Genomic DNA, 14,892 nt, shown 5'->3' with positions numbered 1-14,892 from the left:
TCATTTTACAGATGAGGAAACTGAGGCAAAGAGGTGAAGTGACTTGCCCAAGGCCACAGAGGAGCGGGGGAGGGGGTGAGGGGGGCACCCCACGCGCGGGGAGCGCGGCCCGCGGCGCTTCCTGTTTGTGAGGTAGTACGAGATAGCGGAGGGCGGCCCCGACTCACGCTGCGCTGTCCCCGACGTTGGTTCCTCTCCACCTCTGCCCCACACTGGGATAAGGTGGGAACGGGACGGTCCCACCCTTCCCGGTGTAAACACCGCCGTGCTCGGGAACCATCCGTCCTTCCTTCCTTTCTGCTTCCCTTCTCCTTCCAGCCCGGCACCGTCCCGCTCCAGCTCTGTCCCTCTCTGCTGAGGTCAGGTGTCAGAAAGTCGTAGCAGCATCGGTTCGTGGGTCAGCTCCGACCGCGGGTCAGCCGAGTCGGTGGGCTCAGAGGTGTCAGAACAAAACCTAGATTCCAAACCTAGTGAGAAACGCTAAGAACACAAAACTCGGTGGCCCCTAATGGGATCAGAGGTAAGTAAACACGACGGACTTCTCGGGAACAGTGACGTAGCTCACGCGCTGTTGGTTCGTACAGTCTGAACAGCCCTAGCAAGGCCAAAAAAGAAGAGGAAAAAAAAGAAACCAAGAAAAAAGAAACCAAAGAAAAATAAAAAGGAGGAATCCATCCACGACGCCTGACCGTTAAATAAAAGAAACGACGCTTTTCCGCAGCTCCTCCCGGCCCTGCCCCTCCTCGCCCCATCAGCTGTCCGCGTTCTTCTCGGCGTCTTTGGAGTGGATAATGTACATGAAAGTCTGCTCGATGGTGAAGTCGGGGGGCAGGCTGCCCTTGTGCACCCCGATGTGCTTGCTCATCAGGTTGAGCGTGGAGCTGTAGTGGCCGCACACGGTGCAGCGGTACATGAGGGCCCCCGAGTGCGTCCGCAGGTGGCACTTGATGGTGGAGCGGCCGCGGAAGAACTTGTGGCACACCTTGCACTGGTACGGCTTCTCCCCGGTGTGGATGCGCCGGTGGTAGTTGAACTCGCTGGTGTGGGCGAAGCGCTTCCCGCACACCTTGCAGCTGTACTTGCTGTTGCCCGGCTGGCTCTGCAGCGCCAGCTCCTCGCTCAGGAACTCCTCGGGAAGTTTCCTCTTCTGCAGGCTCTGCGGTTGCAGCCGTTCGCCGAAGCCGGGACGCGCGTCCACGCCGCCGCCGCCGCCGCACTTGTGCTGGCTGACGTGGTAGCGGTACGCCGCCTCCAGCTTGAAGCTCTGCCCGCAGAAGTGGCAGCGGAAAAGGCTCTCCTCCACGCTCTGGTGCACGGCCAAGTGCTTCTCCAGCAGCTGCCGGTCCACGAAGCTGCTGGCACACACGGAGCACGAGAAGACGGCGATGCCCAGGTGTGCCAGCGCGTGCCACAGCAGGCTGCACAGGCTCAGGTGCCGCTGGTCGCACACGCCGCACGTTTGGCTCTTCAGGTTGACGTGGTCCAGGAGGTGGTTGCGGACGGTGTGGAAATCTTTGGCCAAAGGTTTCCCGCACGTGGCACACGACAAATCCGCGCCCGACCCCGCACCGAAGGCGCCCGCCTTCCCGGGAAGAGGATCGCTGGGGTGCACCACCACGTTGTTGTCGAAGACGCCGTCCCTGCGGTGCAGGGTGAGCTGCCACTGCGTGAAGAACTTGGTCTCGCACATGTCGCAGGAGAAGAGGAAGATGCCGATGTGGGACAGCACGTGGGTCACCCTGGAGTTGCGGTCCTGGAAGTGGGTTTCGCACACCTTGCAGTTCCCGGTGAGCAGGTCGACGTGGTCGCGGGCGTGCTGCCGGATCAGCTGGATGTTGGGCTCCAGCACCTTCTTGCAGACCTGGCAGGGCATGGCTCTGCTGTCGCGTCCGTCGCTCTCGAAGGCCAGCTCCTCCTCGCTGTCGTCGCTCAGCTCGATCACCTCTTCCGACGGCCCCAGCTCTTCGCTGGCGTCCTCGAAGTGCAGCTCATCCTCGGCCAGCTCCTCCAGCTGCAGCTCGTCCATGGGCACGAAGCCCGGCTCCTTGCAGTGCTCGCTGTTGCTGGGACACGAGTTGCTCCCCGTGGAGACGTCCAGGGACGAATCAGCGGTGAAGAACCCACCTTTGCCGTAGTCGCCGTTGCTCTGCACCTTGTACTGCGGGCACGAGCCCGCGGTGCTCTGCATGATGCTCGCACCGCCCAACCCAGGCTGCGCCGCTGTGACAGCACCGGGAGCAAACGGCCCCGGGTCTGCATCCTTGGGGGGCAGCGGGGGCTGCAGTAGGGGCACAGCGTGGCCGCCGTCGCTCCTCTCCTCCTCCTTGTAGCCACCCGCTCCCTCCCCATGCAGCACATAGCCACGCTCCGCACCGAAGTGCTCCACGCTCCCCCTGGAGTCCCCCAGCACCGGGCTCTGCTCCGAAGCACTGCCCACAGCACCGGGCCGGGCGTCCCCTGCGGTCAGGGGGGGCTGCTTGGGGATGGCCGTGCTCTCCAGGTCGGGGAAGGTGGAGTGGCAGGCACGCAGGAGGTCCTCCATGCCCAGCCGCTCCGCCACCTCGTAGATGACGCCCACGTTGATGAGGTCGGTGAAGAGCTCCGAGGTGTACACGAAGCTGAGGATCTTCTCGAAGTTGGCCGGTGTGATGAAGTCCACCACGTAGGTGCGTGCCGTGTCCAGCCCCGTGTTCAGGAAGAGGTTCTGGAAGTAGCCGGCGGCGCAGGCCAGCACGGCTTTGTGCGCGGCGAAGGAGCGCGAGCCCACCAGGATGGTGACGTCGCACATGGTCTCGGAGAGGCGGCACTTGTTGAGCTCCTTCAGCAGGTTGTTGGGGTGGTTGGTGCTGTGCAGCTTGATCCTCATGCCCATCTTAGCAGCTGTGGGGGCCTCTCCTGCTCAGCTGCTCCTTCACGCCCTCATCAGCAGCAGGGGCAGCAGGTGCTGCCCGGCATCCAGCGAGTGGCAGGGCAAGGGGCTCTGGGGGGGGTGGGGGGAGAAACATGAGAAAAAGTTAAAATCTCGACAAGGAGACATCGTTCCAGCACCTCACCTGGGGGACAGCCACGGGCACAGCTCTCACATGGAGCTGGGGCAGAGCAAGGAGGAATGGTGCCGCCCTGCAGATGCCCCCACTGCTCATCTTGGGGCCGGGGTCGGTTCTGCAGCCACCCCAGGAGTGCTCCTGTCCGGGTCAGGACTCACCCATGGCTCCCCCCCCCCCCCCCCCCCCCCCCCCCGCATCCCCCATCACCTCTGCCCTGGCAGGACCTGGCCCTGACTCCCAGCACAGCCCGAGGGGCCGCATGGCACAGCCAGGGGCTGCACAGCACAGTGCTGAGACACAGCCTGCAGCCCCACTGCCCCCAACCCTGCTGCCCTGCAGCCCCGAGCCCTACTGCCTCCCCTCCCCCAAACCCTCGGATCCCTCTCGACCTCCCAGCCCACCCGAAGCCCCCCTCGTTGTGGGAGGGCTCATTGAAAGCCACCAAACCCCCTCCCAAACTCTGTCCCGCTGTGAAAGTTGTGCTGAGGCCACTCCACGAAGGCTCCGTCCGACGAAACGTGCCCGGGGCCGGCGGTTGGTGGGGTGGAGGGGGAAAGGGCTCGGGAGGAGGGATGCTCGTGGGGGCCCCCCAACCCCCCCCCCCCTCGGTCCGTGTCCCCCCTCTCCCCCCGTACCGCCCAGGGCTCTCGCAGTAAGGTCAGGAAGGGTACCCCCCCCAACCCCAACAAACCGCGGCGCTGCCTGGGGAAGGGGGAGGGGAAGGGGGCCGCCTCCAGCGCGCCCCGACGGCCCCGGGACGTGGGAACGGCCGCGGCGCCGCGATCCCCGCAGGAGAGGACCGGGGCCGGGGTGAGGGGGGGTCCATGGGGGGCGCGGTCGCCGGCCCCGTCCCGCCGCGGCCGCTCCTTACCCGCCCGGCGCCCCGCACCATCCCCGCTCGCTCACACAAAGGCACCGCCCCGCCCTCCGCCCTCCGCCCGCCGCGCCGAGCGCCCGCGCCCGCCGCCACCGGAGCCGCCTTCCGCCGCCCGCCCGCTCCGACGGGGCCACAGCGCCGCCGCGGCCCGGAGGGGAACTGCGGGGGGGGGAACGCGGGGCGGTCCGAGTCGCGATACGAGGAAGGTCGCGATAGACAGCGGCCCCCCCCCCACACACTCTTCACCCCCCGCCCCCTCTCCCACCCCCTCCCCCAACCCCCCCCCACCCCCGGCGCGGACACACAGAGGCGGGCGCGGCTCCGGGCTGTGCGGTGCTGTATGGGTGCGGTGCGCGTACAGCGCGGTACGGACACGCGTGTGCCGCTCTCAGCGCGGCCCCGGGGCTCCCGCGACGGCTCCGCTGTGTCCCGTACGCCCCGTCGACGCCGCTTCTCACGGCGCGAGGCGCGGGGGCCCGGCAGCCCGGGGGCCGTCCGGGGGGGGTCCTGGGGAGCAGCGGGCGGAGGAGGGGTCGCGTTCAACGTGTCCCGTCCCGGCCGCGCTCGCCGCCGCCCTCCCGGGCTCCGCCGCCCGTTTCCCCATGAGCCCCACGAAGAAATCGTGCATGTCTCCTGCGGAGAGAGCGCCGTCAGCGCCCGCCCGGTCCGGCCCGGCCCGGCCCCCTCCGCGCTGTGCTCTCCGCGGGGCCCCGCCTCGGTGCGGGGCCGGGCGCGGTGCGGGGCGGGCGGCACTTACGCTTCTGAGGAGGCGCGGGCGCCGGGGGACCTGCGGGAGACAGAAGCGGGCGCTGATCGCTGCCGTCGGGGCGCGCATCGGGACCGGGAGAGCCCCCCCCGCCCTCCACCCCAACACTGCCCGGCCCCGCGCGTCCCGCCCCGCCCCGCTCTCACCGTTCTCCTCCTCCCGTAGAAGCTGCAGAAGAGCGGCGACGGCGGTCCCCGGGCTGCCCCGGGCTCTCCAGGGCAGCGGCTCCGGGCCGGGACCCCTCTGCGGGAAGCGGAGCGGTGAGCGGAGCCGCGCGGTGCCACCCCCGAGCCCCGACGGTGCGGCCGTACCTGGGAGCGCGGTGCGGGGCCCGGCGGGGCGGCGAGCGCGAGCGGCAATGCCAGGGCGAGCGCGGCGAGCAGCGCGCGGCTCCGCATCGTCCTGCGGAGGGGGGGACCGGGGAGAGGGGGGGGGGTCAGCGTCGGGTCCGGATCCGGAGCTGAACTTGGGCGAGGAGCGGTGAGCGGGTGATGCGGGCTGAAATCCCCCTCCGGAAGGTGCGGGCTGGGGGCTCGCACCCGGATGCAGGAGGGGGGCAGGAACTGCAACACGGGGAAGAGGGGGGGCTCGGGGAAAGACTGTGGGGATGCGTGTTGGGGGTTGTGTTATTGGGGAAACATTATAGGGGGTGCGTTATGGGGGGATGCGTTACCGGGGATGTTGTATGGGGGATGTGAGGCAGGAGCAGTGCTGTGGGGATGCAGGGGGGGGGACACACAGCTCTGCTGCAGACCTGGGAGACCCACACCACCTCACAGTGCCCGTAGTGCCGGTTTGTGCCATGCAGGGACGTGAAAATGTGCACGAAACCGAGCACAGACACGCACAGATCACAAACGGGCTAGCCCGGCACGCTCACACCTGCACACCATCACCAACGCATGCACACGTGCACGCATGCTGATGGCCAGCCCCGCTCCCAGCACCCCCAGCCCTCCCCACGTCCCAGCAGTGCCTTCAGCCTTCTCTCCCCCAACCCTGACCCCCCCCGCCCCCCAGCCCGTGTTGGTACAGGTGCGGGGACCTGGTGCAGGGATGCGGTACCTGGTGCAGGGGTGCGAGATGCAGGGACGCGGTGCAGGGTGCTCAGCGCCGGCTGTGCCCTCGATGGCGGCTGCAGCGATGGCTCTCAGCCCGACAGAGATGAAACCCCGAGCACCGCTGCGGAGCGGAGTTAAATAAGGGGCTCTGCCCATGGCACGGCGTGGGTGGGCGAGAGGAGAGCCGCCAATGGGGGCCGCGGGGGGTGGCACCCCCACCCCGCGATTTCACGCCCACGTGGGCACCGTGACACCACCAGGTGCACGCAGCCACTCCGCCACGCACGCGGCCCACGCAGGGATGGCACGCGGGCACCGCTGCACCCACGGCCCCGTGCACCAGGGGGACACACGTCCGGTGGTGCCACGGCCTCGTGGTGTGTGTGCGTGTGTGCGTGCACACAGTGTGAGCTGTCTGTGTCTCAGCTGTGCCACACCAGCGGTCACGTCTGCCATGCAGGAGGGCTGCGGGGGGGAGGGGGGGTCACGGCACTGCGGGTGTCAGCTGGGTTAACGTGGGATGCACACCCCAGTGGGGTGCATGCGTGTGAGGGATGGAGGCACACTCATCCATCTGTGCACACGGACCCTATAGCGTGCACTAACACACGTGCACATGCACACCCCCTTCCCCCCCCCATGCCCCGTCTCAGTCATGTGCAGCCCACCTGAAGCCCTCCCAGGCGTGGTCCCACCTGTGGCCATGCCCCCTTTGCCCCCTGTGAGGGACCCCAGGCTCAGAGTGGGGCTCAGCCCCTTCTGATCACACTCAGCCCTGCCCCCCAGCTGCACGGATCGAGGGTCTGAGGGTGGGGGGGGACAGGGGGTGTCCCAGCACCAGCACTGAACTGGGACGAGGCGCAGACCCCTCGGGATGGCAGCAGGAGCGTGGCTGCTCACGTGGCAGAGCCGCCCGGGGCAGGGCAGCATCTGCAAAGCCGGGGATGTTAATTAAATCGGAGCTTGGCCAGAGCCAGCCTAATTAATTAATAACACCTACTTGTGTGGTGCCGGGTGTGAGGCAGCCGCGAAGCGCAGCGGTGCCCCGGGCTTGTTTACGTCGCTGTCCCTCTCCATGTAAGGGTGATGGGTCCCCACTCTGGGAGGCGACACAGCCTCGGGTGGGGGGGGGCACGGGGGAGGGGGGGGTGAGCCTGAGGTGTCCCTGCACACGCACGTGCCCCCCCCACGTGCACGCTGCCCGCACATGGTGCCCGTGCACGACATGGCCCCACCTGGGAGATGCTGACGCGACCGGGAACTGTCAGCTCTGCCAGATAACGCGGGTGATGTGTGGGGATGGCAAAAATCCCACTCCCAGAGCCTGACGTGTGCAGGAGAGAAAAGGCAGTGGGGGGAGGAGGGGGAATGAGGGCTGTATGGGGACCCCCAGGGACCGGCACTGCAGCGGTGGCAGTGGGGGGTCCTTTGGGCTGTGGGGGGCTCTGCATAGAGCTGAAAGCTATGGGGGGGGGGAGGGGGTCCTGCAGTGGGGGTGGAGATGGGGGCAGGGTATGGGGGACCGCAGTGTCATCCGCCCAGAAATTGCGCCTCGGCAGCGGGCGCCGCTTTCACACTTAATGGGAAAAGTGGCCGCAATTTGGGGCCTTTCCAATCACGGCGGAGCCGAGCGCTCGCTGCAATCAGGCGGCAGAAACAGCGCTGGAGGGGGGGAGGGGGGGGGGGGCTCAGTGCCGCTCTGCGCCTCATCCCACTCTCAATCCTGGTATGCAGTGGTGGGGGGGGAGGTGCACATTCACACAACAGCCCCCATGTTTGGGCACCAGAACGCGTTTAATGGGATGGCAGCAGTTCCTGTGCAGTGTGGGGGGGTGTAGTGGTCCCCCCCCAGCTCAGTGCACCAGGACCTCCATCTTGTGGCTGCCGCGTTTCTTGCAGACCGGAACGGCGCTGCCGCCCTTGGCTGACTCCACCACAGTGACGGCCACGTCGCCCTTCGGGAACCGCGTGGAGAACCTGGGGGGGAAAAGAGATTGGGGAGAACCTGGGGACACGCCTGGCCACGCCCCTCCTGCCGCCCAATGAACTGCCTCCGATCCGGCCCCGCCCCCCAGCCCCACCCTCATCCTGCCCAATCAGGAGCCTGATTTTCACCCCCCCCCCCCGCCCTTCCTGCCACACCCTGAGCGGCAGCCACGCCCCTCTCGAGGCCACGCCCAGTTTGGACAACGCCCATCCAGGCCACGCCCCCTCCCACCCCACCCCAGCCCGTACTGGTCGGCGATGCTGAGCGGCAGCGCCTGCGCGGTGACGTCCATCAGGGTCTGGTGCAGGCGGGTGACGAGCTCGATGAGGTGGGGGCTCACCAGCAGGATGTCCCCTTTCCCCCCAGCAGTGGACGTCTGTGTGATTTTGGGAAGGGGCAGTGGGGTGGTCGGTGCTGCCTGGCCCCCCCTCCCTCCCCCAATTTCCACCCTGTGTGGCACAGTACCTCCTTGAGGTGCAGGGCCAGCAGGCCGTCGGAGAAGCGGCTGACGGAGGCACCGCGGATGTCGCTGAGGCTGAGCACCATTTTGGGCTGCGCCGCTTTGGGGTCGGCCAACACCAGGTGCTCGGTGGTCAGCAGCAGCAGCCGCGGCACCGTCTGACGGTGGGGGGGCAGTGAGCAGTGAGCGCACCCCCTCATCCCCCCCCCATAACCCTCGGGGTGGGGCTCACCTTCCCGTTGGCTCTGTTCACCTTCTGCACCGCCTCGGCCATCACCAGCTTGTCCTTGGCCACCGCCTGCAGCTTCTGGTACTTGGGGTTCTGCGTCAGGCCCAGGTACTCGCCACGGAAGGGCTGCTGCAGGCTGCAGATGGGGGGGGTCAGCTGGGACCCCTATGTCTCCCCCCCCCCCCTTGCTTCACCCCCAGCCCACGACGTGTGACCGCACCTCTGGGCGTACAGTGCCTTCTTGTCCTTGAACAGCTCGCTGGCGCACAGCTTGGCCTGCAGCACGGCGCGCTGCTGCGGGGACAGCTGCTCCCGGTACTTCTTGCACTGCGGAGATGGGGCAGTGCGGTGGGATCTGCAGTGCCACCAACCCCCCCCACCCCGTACAGTGGGGACCCCCTCCCACGCCCCCACCTTCCAGCGGTAGAAGATGCCCTTCAGCTCCTGGTTGGCGTCGGACAGGAACTTGTAGGGCGCGGGGGGCCAGGTCCGGTCCAGCACCGCCATTGGGGGGAGGTTCTTCTGCAGCCCCACGAGGAACTTCTGCACCTGAGGTGGGGAGGGGGGACACAGCGGGTGGGTGGGGGTCCACGAACGCAGCCCCGGGGAAGGGCAGGAAGGGCACCATCAGCGCTCACCATCCGCCGGTAGATGAAGTTGGACAGGCGCGTGCGGGCGTCGGAGCGGAAATAGCGGCGGTAGATCCTGCGGGCCTGGGGAGAGCGGGAGTCAGTGGGCAGCAGCAGGACCCCATGGGGTGGGACCCCCTCCCCCCCGTGTTCCCATGGAATGTGGCCCCCCCTCCCCGTACAGCCCTGCCCCGACAGGGTGGGCAGAGCCAGGGCGGACAGACAGACAGCCCGGGATGCAGCAGGACAGCAGGACAGAGCGGCTCAGGGGTGCGTGGCCCCGCAGCGGGGGCTCACCCCATTACCTGGTACCCTTTCCAGTAGGCAGAAATGGTGCTGGCGGCCAAATGACGGCGGCGCTGAGCCTTCAGCTCCCGAAGGAGCCGGCGGGACTGCAGAGGGACAGCCAGAGCCCAGAGAGCCCCAAGGAGGAGAGGGAAACACCAACACGCATAGCGAGCGAGAAGGAGAGAAAGAAACAGAGAAAGGCAGGAGGAGAGATAGAGGGAGATGGGGTGAGACGGTCCTGGGGGCGGCAGGACCCCCCCGCCCCCCTACCCCCACCATGGGATCGCTGTCAGCCCCAGAGCACGGCCCCAAATGCCCAGTGCTCACCTTCCAGCCCCGTGCGTACGCCTGCAGCAGCAGCGCCGAGCGCTTCATCTGCTTGTACCTGGTCCTTTGCTGCAGGGAGGAGTGGGGGGGGTCACACCCGAACCCCCCCCCCCCCACGCCCTCAACTCCAGGGGGCGAATGGGGAAGAGTGCAGTATAACGAAGGACACCAGCCCCCCCTCCCTCACCGCGTGGCCGCGGAACCATGCGGAGATGAGGATCTGGCTCTTGCGCATCAGCTGATACTGCATCCGGCAGCGCCAACCACGGAACAGCTTCTGGATGAGCGTGGCCAACTCGGCCACGCGCTGCTGGCGCCGCTTCTCCAGGTCAAAGAGCTGCGGATGGGGCAGCGCTGAGGGCTGCAGCTTCGCCCAGGGATCCCCAAAAGGACAGAGGGGCTCAGAGCAGGGACTGGAGGGCTCGGAGCGGGGCCCAGGTCTCACCCCATGCCCTCCCCTCCCTGCAGCCGGGTCCCCCCGACCCCGTACTCACGGTGCGTGGTGAGCGGATGAAGATTTTGGTGTGGCCATACGCCAGCTCCTCGGGGGGGAGCTTCAGATCCTCCAGCAACGCTTCGGTGCCCTCCCTGCAGAACACCGGAGGTGTGGGGCCGCTCAGACCCTGCACCCCACAGCAGTGGGGCTGCGGGACGTGCCATCACCCAGCCCCCCCGACCTGTCGCTGCCTGCCCAGCGGGGCCAGGTCCTCCTGCTCAGCATCTTGTAGCGCTCCAGGAAGGGCTGGTACAGCTGACGGAAGGCGTAGCCCACGCGTCTCACCCTCACGTTCTCCATCAGCCCCAGGTAGCGAACCTGCGCCAGCACCAGCTCCGGCGTGAAGAGCATCGCCGTCTTGGTGTCGTTGGGCTTGATGCATCTGGGGGGGGGGGCAACGGTGGGCACGGGGTTTGGGGTCCCACCGTGCACCCCACTCATGGGGTCCCGCTGGGTGTTACCTGATGTAGTTGGGGTTCTTGGAGTAGAGGTTCTTCATCAGCGTCGCCACGGATGCCTTGAACTGAGTGCCGGTGGTGGGGGGCAGCTTGAGGGAGGGTCTCTGGGGGTCGCCCTCGGGGAAGAGGGAGCGCAGCAGCGTGTGGCGGGCGGCCCACATGGCCTGAGACAGGTCACGGAACAGCAGGTCGTTGTTTTTCTCAATGAAGCCCGTCACGTTGTAGGTCACCTGGGGGTGGGAGCAGGGCCGGGGTGAGCCCCAGCCCCATGGAGGGTTGGGATGAGGATTGGGTTGGGGTCAAGGGGGTGGGAGCAGGGCCATGGTGAGCCTCAGCCCCATGGAGGGTTGGGATGAGGATTGGGTGCTCTGCTCGTCCCCAGGGGTGGGGATGTGGGTGCCCTGCACCTTCCCGGCGTAGTGGTGGATGCGGAAGCAGCGCAGTGGCAGGCTGATGTCGGTGACGTGCTTGGCGTTCAGCGTCTCTTTGCTCTCGTAGCGCTTGTGAGAGGCGAAGACCTGGTTCAGCTTGGCGATGAAGGTGTCCTCGTTCACGGTGCCGGGACGCAGGCACTCCTCGTCCAGCATGGCCAGGATCCCGACTTTGCTCTGTGCCGTGGGGGGACAGCATCACCCCCAGCCCACCCCACACTGTGCCCCAAAGTGCCCAAGCGCAGAGCATCAGCCCCGCTGAGCCACCTCAGGACCTGGAGCCCCGCACATCGGGGGCAGGAACTCACATTCTCGATGAGGTCACAGATGATGCTGTTGTCAAAAAACTCCACTGGGGTCCACGGGATACCCTGGGAGCAGAGGAGTGTCGTGCACAGACCCATCGGACCCTGCCCCACGGGCACCCCCGGCTGGTGTAGGGCAGGAAGAGGACATCCGGCCACAGAGACGGGGATCCCAAATCCCTCCCCGCCTTCCTGCCATTGAATCCTCTCCCGGTGGGGAGCAGTGAGGAAGGGACGTGCTGTGGGGCCGTCTGCAGCACTTCCCCATCCCACTGAGGCAACCCAAAGCCACATCCCCAAAGCATGGGGGGGTGTCAGGGTTTTACCTCTCGGACATATTCCTCCTGCTCCTCCTTCAGTGTCATCAGGATGAAGATCTGCTGCAGCTTCTCGTTGCAGTAGTTGATGATGAACTGCTCGAAGCCGTTGTCCTGTGAGATGAGGGACCCGAATGGCAGATCTGTGCCGGGGACCCCACGTCCCTCCTACAGCCCTGAGTCCATACCCCTCCTGCTTCCCCTCACCTGGAAGATCTCGAAGCCATAGATGTCCAGGACCCCCATCACCTTCCTCTTCTTGCCCGGCTTCACCTGGAGCACAGAGGGGCTGAGCCACGTCCCTGCTGGGGGGGTCAGCACACGGCTGTGGGGTTACCGGGGGGCTCACCTGGATGCTGGTGTTGATGCGGTTCACCAGCCAGTCAAACAGGCGGCTGTAGATGTTCTTGGCCAGAGCATCACGGCCGTAGTAGCCCTGGGGCAAGGGGGAGGGGGCTCACAGGGGGGGTCCCGGGCTGTGAGCCTGCGGTTTTGGGGTTGTGGGGTGGGGTGGGGGATATCCCTGCTCACCTGAGGAACGCTGAGTGCGGTGAGCACGCTCTCATCCCGCACCTTCACGGTGCGTGTGCACAGTGCCTGCTCCAGCGCACCGGGGTCCAGCCCGATCAGCTGGCTGATCTCCTGCAGCTCTGTGCAGGACCAAACAGCGCTGGGGCTGTGCGGGAGTCACGAGGGGGGGGGTCCCATCCCATCCCCTCATCCTATACCTCCCCCCCATCCCCCTCCCGTGTTTTTACCCCGTGGCTCGGCGATGCTGCACGCCTCCATCCCGCTCGCCTGGAAGCAGCTGCTCAGCTCCACGTTGCCCAACTTCAGCACCACGGCCGTCACCTCCAGCAGCGCCGTCACCTCGGCCGGCGTGAAGCCGATGATCGCCATCGCATCCTGGGGGGGGGGAGGGTGAGGTCGGGGGATGAGGAGCAGTCACGGGGTGTTTGGGGAGGGAATGGGGGGGGGGGGAGTTGTGCCCCCCCGCCCGGCTGTACCTGCATGGTACGGAAGTTGGCGGCATCGTCCATGCCGGGCAGCACTGACTTCTCGTGGTTCAGGTAGCTGTAGTGGCTGCAGTCCGGACGCAGCTTCAGCTGCTCTGCGGTGGTGGTGGGGGGGAGGATCTCAGCCATGGCCCCCCCAACCCGTCCGTCCCCCCCCCCCCCCCCAAGCCCCCCAGCTCTGTGCCGGGACATACGGAGCAGCTGTGCCGAGCCCCCCGCCAGCAGCTGGTAGAAGATGTGGAAATTCCTCTCGCCCTTCACGTGGCGGACGATGCGGGATTTCTCCAGCAGATCTGATGGGGTTGGAGTGGGGGGGGGAGAAGGGGGGTATGAGTGTAACTGCAGCACAGGGGCTGAGATCAAGGGGAGCAAGGGGGGGGGGAGAGCAGTACTGACAGTTATTGATGACCCCTCCCAGGGGATCTCCCTTGAAGTCGAACTCCACATCCATGTACTTCCCCTGAGGGATGGGGATGGGGTCAGGGTGAGTGGGCCCCAGGGAGGGGGACCCCCTCCCCTCTCACTCACGAATCGGGAGGAGTTGTCGTTGCGGATGGTTTTGGCGTTCCCAAAGGCTGCAGAGGAGGAGGATGGGGTTATGCAGCATCAGGAATCGGGGGGGGGGGGGAGAGCAGGCTGAGTCCTGGGGGGTTTGTGGGGCACTCACCCTCCAGCACAGGGTTGGACTGCAGCAGCTGCTCCTTCACCTTGTCCACCTCCTCCCCTTTGCTGCTCACGGCCGCCACGTAAGACATCACCAACTTGCTGGCCTCTACAGTAGGGGTGTCAGCCCTGGAACCGGGACCCCCCGATCCCACAGCCCCGCAGCCCCCAGCCCACCCCACCTGTCTTGCCGGCCCCACTCTCGCCAGTGATGAGGATGCACTGGTCCCGATCCCGGTCCCGCAGTGAGCAGTAGGCATCATCAGCAATGGCGTAGCTGTGGGCAAGCAGGACTCAGAAAAGGGATGGGGGGGAGGGTTTTCTGGGGGCTGGGAGGGGGGAAAACTCAGGGGTTTTGGCAGGACTGAGGGTTGCTAGCGTCCCTGTGCTCACATGTGGGGTTTCACAGCGAAGAAGTTGCAGTTGTGGTACTCCTCCACCTTCTCGGGGGTGTAGATGGGCAGCGGTTTGTAGGGGTTCACTGAGATCACCACATCCCCGATGTACGTCTGCGGGTGAGCGGCGGTGTGTGTGTGGTGCCAGGGCAAAGAGCAACACTCCCACCCCATCCCAGAGCCCACATCCACTCCTCCTTCCCATCCCAGACCCCATCTCCATCTTTACTCCCCTTCCCAGATCCCAGATCCATCCCTGCCTCCCATCCCAGACCCTGTACCCACAACTGCTCCCCATCCCAAATCCCATACCCACCCTTCCTCCCCATCCCAGATCCTGTACCCCATCTTTCCTCCTCATCCCACACCCTGTATCCACCCCTGCTCCCCCATCCCAGGTCCCATACCCTCCTCCCCGTCCCAGACCCTATCTTTACTCCTCATCCCAGCTCCATCCCTGCTCCCCATCCCAGACCCCATCTTTGCTCCTCATCCCAGACCCTGCACCCACCCCTTATCCCCATCCCAGACCCCATACCCACCCCTTACCCCCACCCCAAACCCTGCTCCCCTCCCCAGCCCCACATCCCGGTGCCCACGTAGATGTCCTCGCGGCTGAAGCGTTCCTGCAGGGTGCGGAGCAGGGACTCCTCGCTGAGCGGGTCCAGCAGCACCAGATCCCCGACGGCCGCGGCGTCCAGCAGAGAGGCGGTGCTTTCCATGGCCGGGGGCTGCGCGGGGCCTGGGGCAGAGCGGTGGGGGCTGCAGAGGGCACCCCCTCCTCTTCGTGGCTCAAAGGGGCTCTGGGGCAGCTCCAGGGGAAGCGCAGAGCCGGCAGGAAGCGGGGACACCTGGGCCCTATTCTTGGGGCTGGGATTAATTCAGCCTCCGCTTCCTCCCTCCTTCCGGGCCGGGGAGAGCCGTGCTCGAGGGTGGGGGGACCGAGGAGGGTCGCAGCTCCGCCCAGCCCACGCCCTCACCTGATGCGATCCACGCGACCTTCAGCCCCACTTCACCTTCACCTCCCCGGGGCTGTAAACCCAGCCCTGCCGTCGGGGTCGGGGAAAGTTCACGGCCGGGAGGTGGCGAAGGAACGGGGGGTGGGGGTGTGGGGAAAGAGGTGGCAGCTGCCCTCGAGCA

At 66.6% G+C, this 14,892-nt stretch overlaps 3 protein-coding genes across 5 annotated transcripts; all 3 read right to left on the bottom strand.

The window, feature by feature from the left end:
* Positions 1-426: 426 nt before the first annotated feature.
* ZBTB39 (zinc finger and BTB domain containing 39) lies at positions 427-3,968 on the bottom strand. The gene is made up of 2 exons (XM_065753886.1): positions 3,919-3,968; positions 427-2,980 (listed from the first exon to the last, which is right to left on the bottom strand). Exon 2 carries the CDS (start codon positions 2,870-2,872, stop codon positions 752-754), a length of 2,121 nt encoding a protein of 706 aa, XP_065609958.1. The 5' UTR covers positions 2,873-2,980; positions 3,919-3,968; the 3' UTR covers positions 427-751.
* Positions 3,969-4,252: 284 nt separating this feature from the next.
* Positions 4,253-5,088, bottom strand: TAC3 (tachykinin precursor 3). 2 transcript variants are annotated; one of them, XM_065753864.1, is made up of 4 exons: positions 5,002-5,088; positions 4,837-4,933; positions 4,682-4,711; positions 4,253-4,557 (listed from the first exon to the last, which is right to left on the bottom strand). In XM_065753864.1, the coding sequence occupies exons 1-4, from the start codon at positions 5,086-5,088 to the stop codon at positions 4,379-4,381; spliced, it is 393 nt and encodes a 130-aa protein (XP_065609936.1). In that variant the 3' UTR covers positions 4,253-4,378. The 2 variants fall into 2 exon arrangements, with proteins under 2 accessions (XP_065609936.1, XP_065609935.1); XM_065753863.1 differs by lacking the exon at positions 4,682-4,711.
* Positions 5,089-7,535: 2,447 nt separating this feature from the next.
* Positions 7,536-14,676, bottom strand: MYO1A (myosin IA). 2 transcript variants are annotated; one of them, XM_065753879.1, is made up of 28 exons: positions 14,352-14,676; positions 13,751-13,866; positions 13,540-13,634; positions 13,362-13,466; positions 13,223-13,269; positions 13,091-13,154; positions 12,889-12,987; positions 12,686-12,789; positions 12,437-12,584; positions 12,210-12,328; positions 12,028-12,114; positions 11,886-11,951; positions 11,688-11,792; positions 11,365-11,427; positions 11,033-11,233; positions 10,629-10,855; positions 10,349-10,549; positions 10,166-10,259; positions 9,859-10,008; positions 9,672-9,740; positions 9,362-9,448; positions 9,066-9,140; positions 8,842-8,976; positions 8,648-8,754; positions 8,431-8,563; positions 8,204-8,356; positions 7,987-8,114; positions 7,536-7,728 (listed from the first exon to the last, which is right to left on the bottom strand). In XM_065753879.1, exons 1-28 carry the CDS (start codon positions 14,472-14,474, stop codon positions 7,605-7,607), a joined length of 3,225 nt encoding a protein of 1,074 aa, XP_065609951.1. In that variant the 5' UTR covers positions 14,475-14,676; the 3' UTR covers positions 7,536-7,604. The 2 variants fall into 2 exon arrangements, with proteins under 2 accessions (XP_065609951.1, XP_065609950.1); XM_065753878.1 differs by lacking the exon at positions 9,362-9,448 and having other exon boundaries at positions 14,352-14,674.
* Positions 14,677-14,892: the final 216 nt, after the last annotated feature.

This window comes from Cyrtonyx montezumae, unplaced genomic scaffold (assembly GCF_038088225.1).
Source record: "Cyrtonyx montezumae isolate F1298 unplaced genomic scaffold, pur_monq_1.0 scaffold_85, whole genome shotgun sequence".
In the NCBI taxonomy this organism is placed as follows: domain Eukaryota; kingdom Metazoa; phylum Chordata; class Aves; order Galliformes; family Odontophoridae; genus Cyrtonyx; species Cyrtonyx montezumae.
The sequence above is the reverse complement of the archived record's forward strand: the minus strand, read 5'-3'. Positions and strand labels throughout refer to the sequence as shown.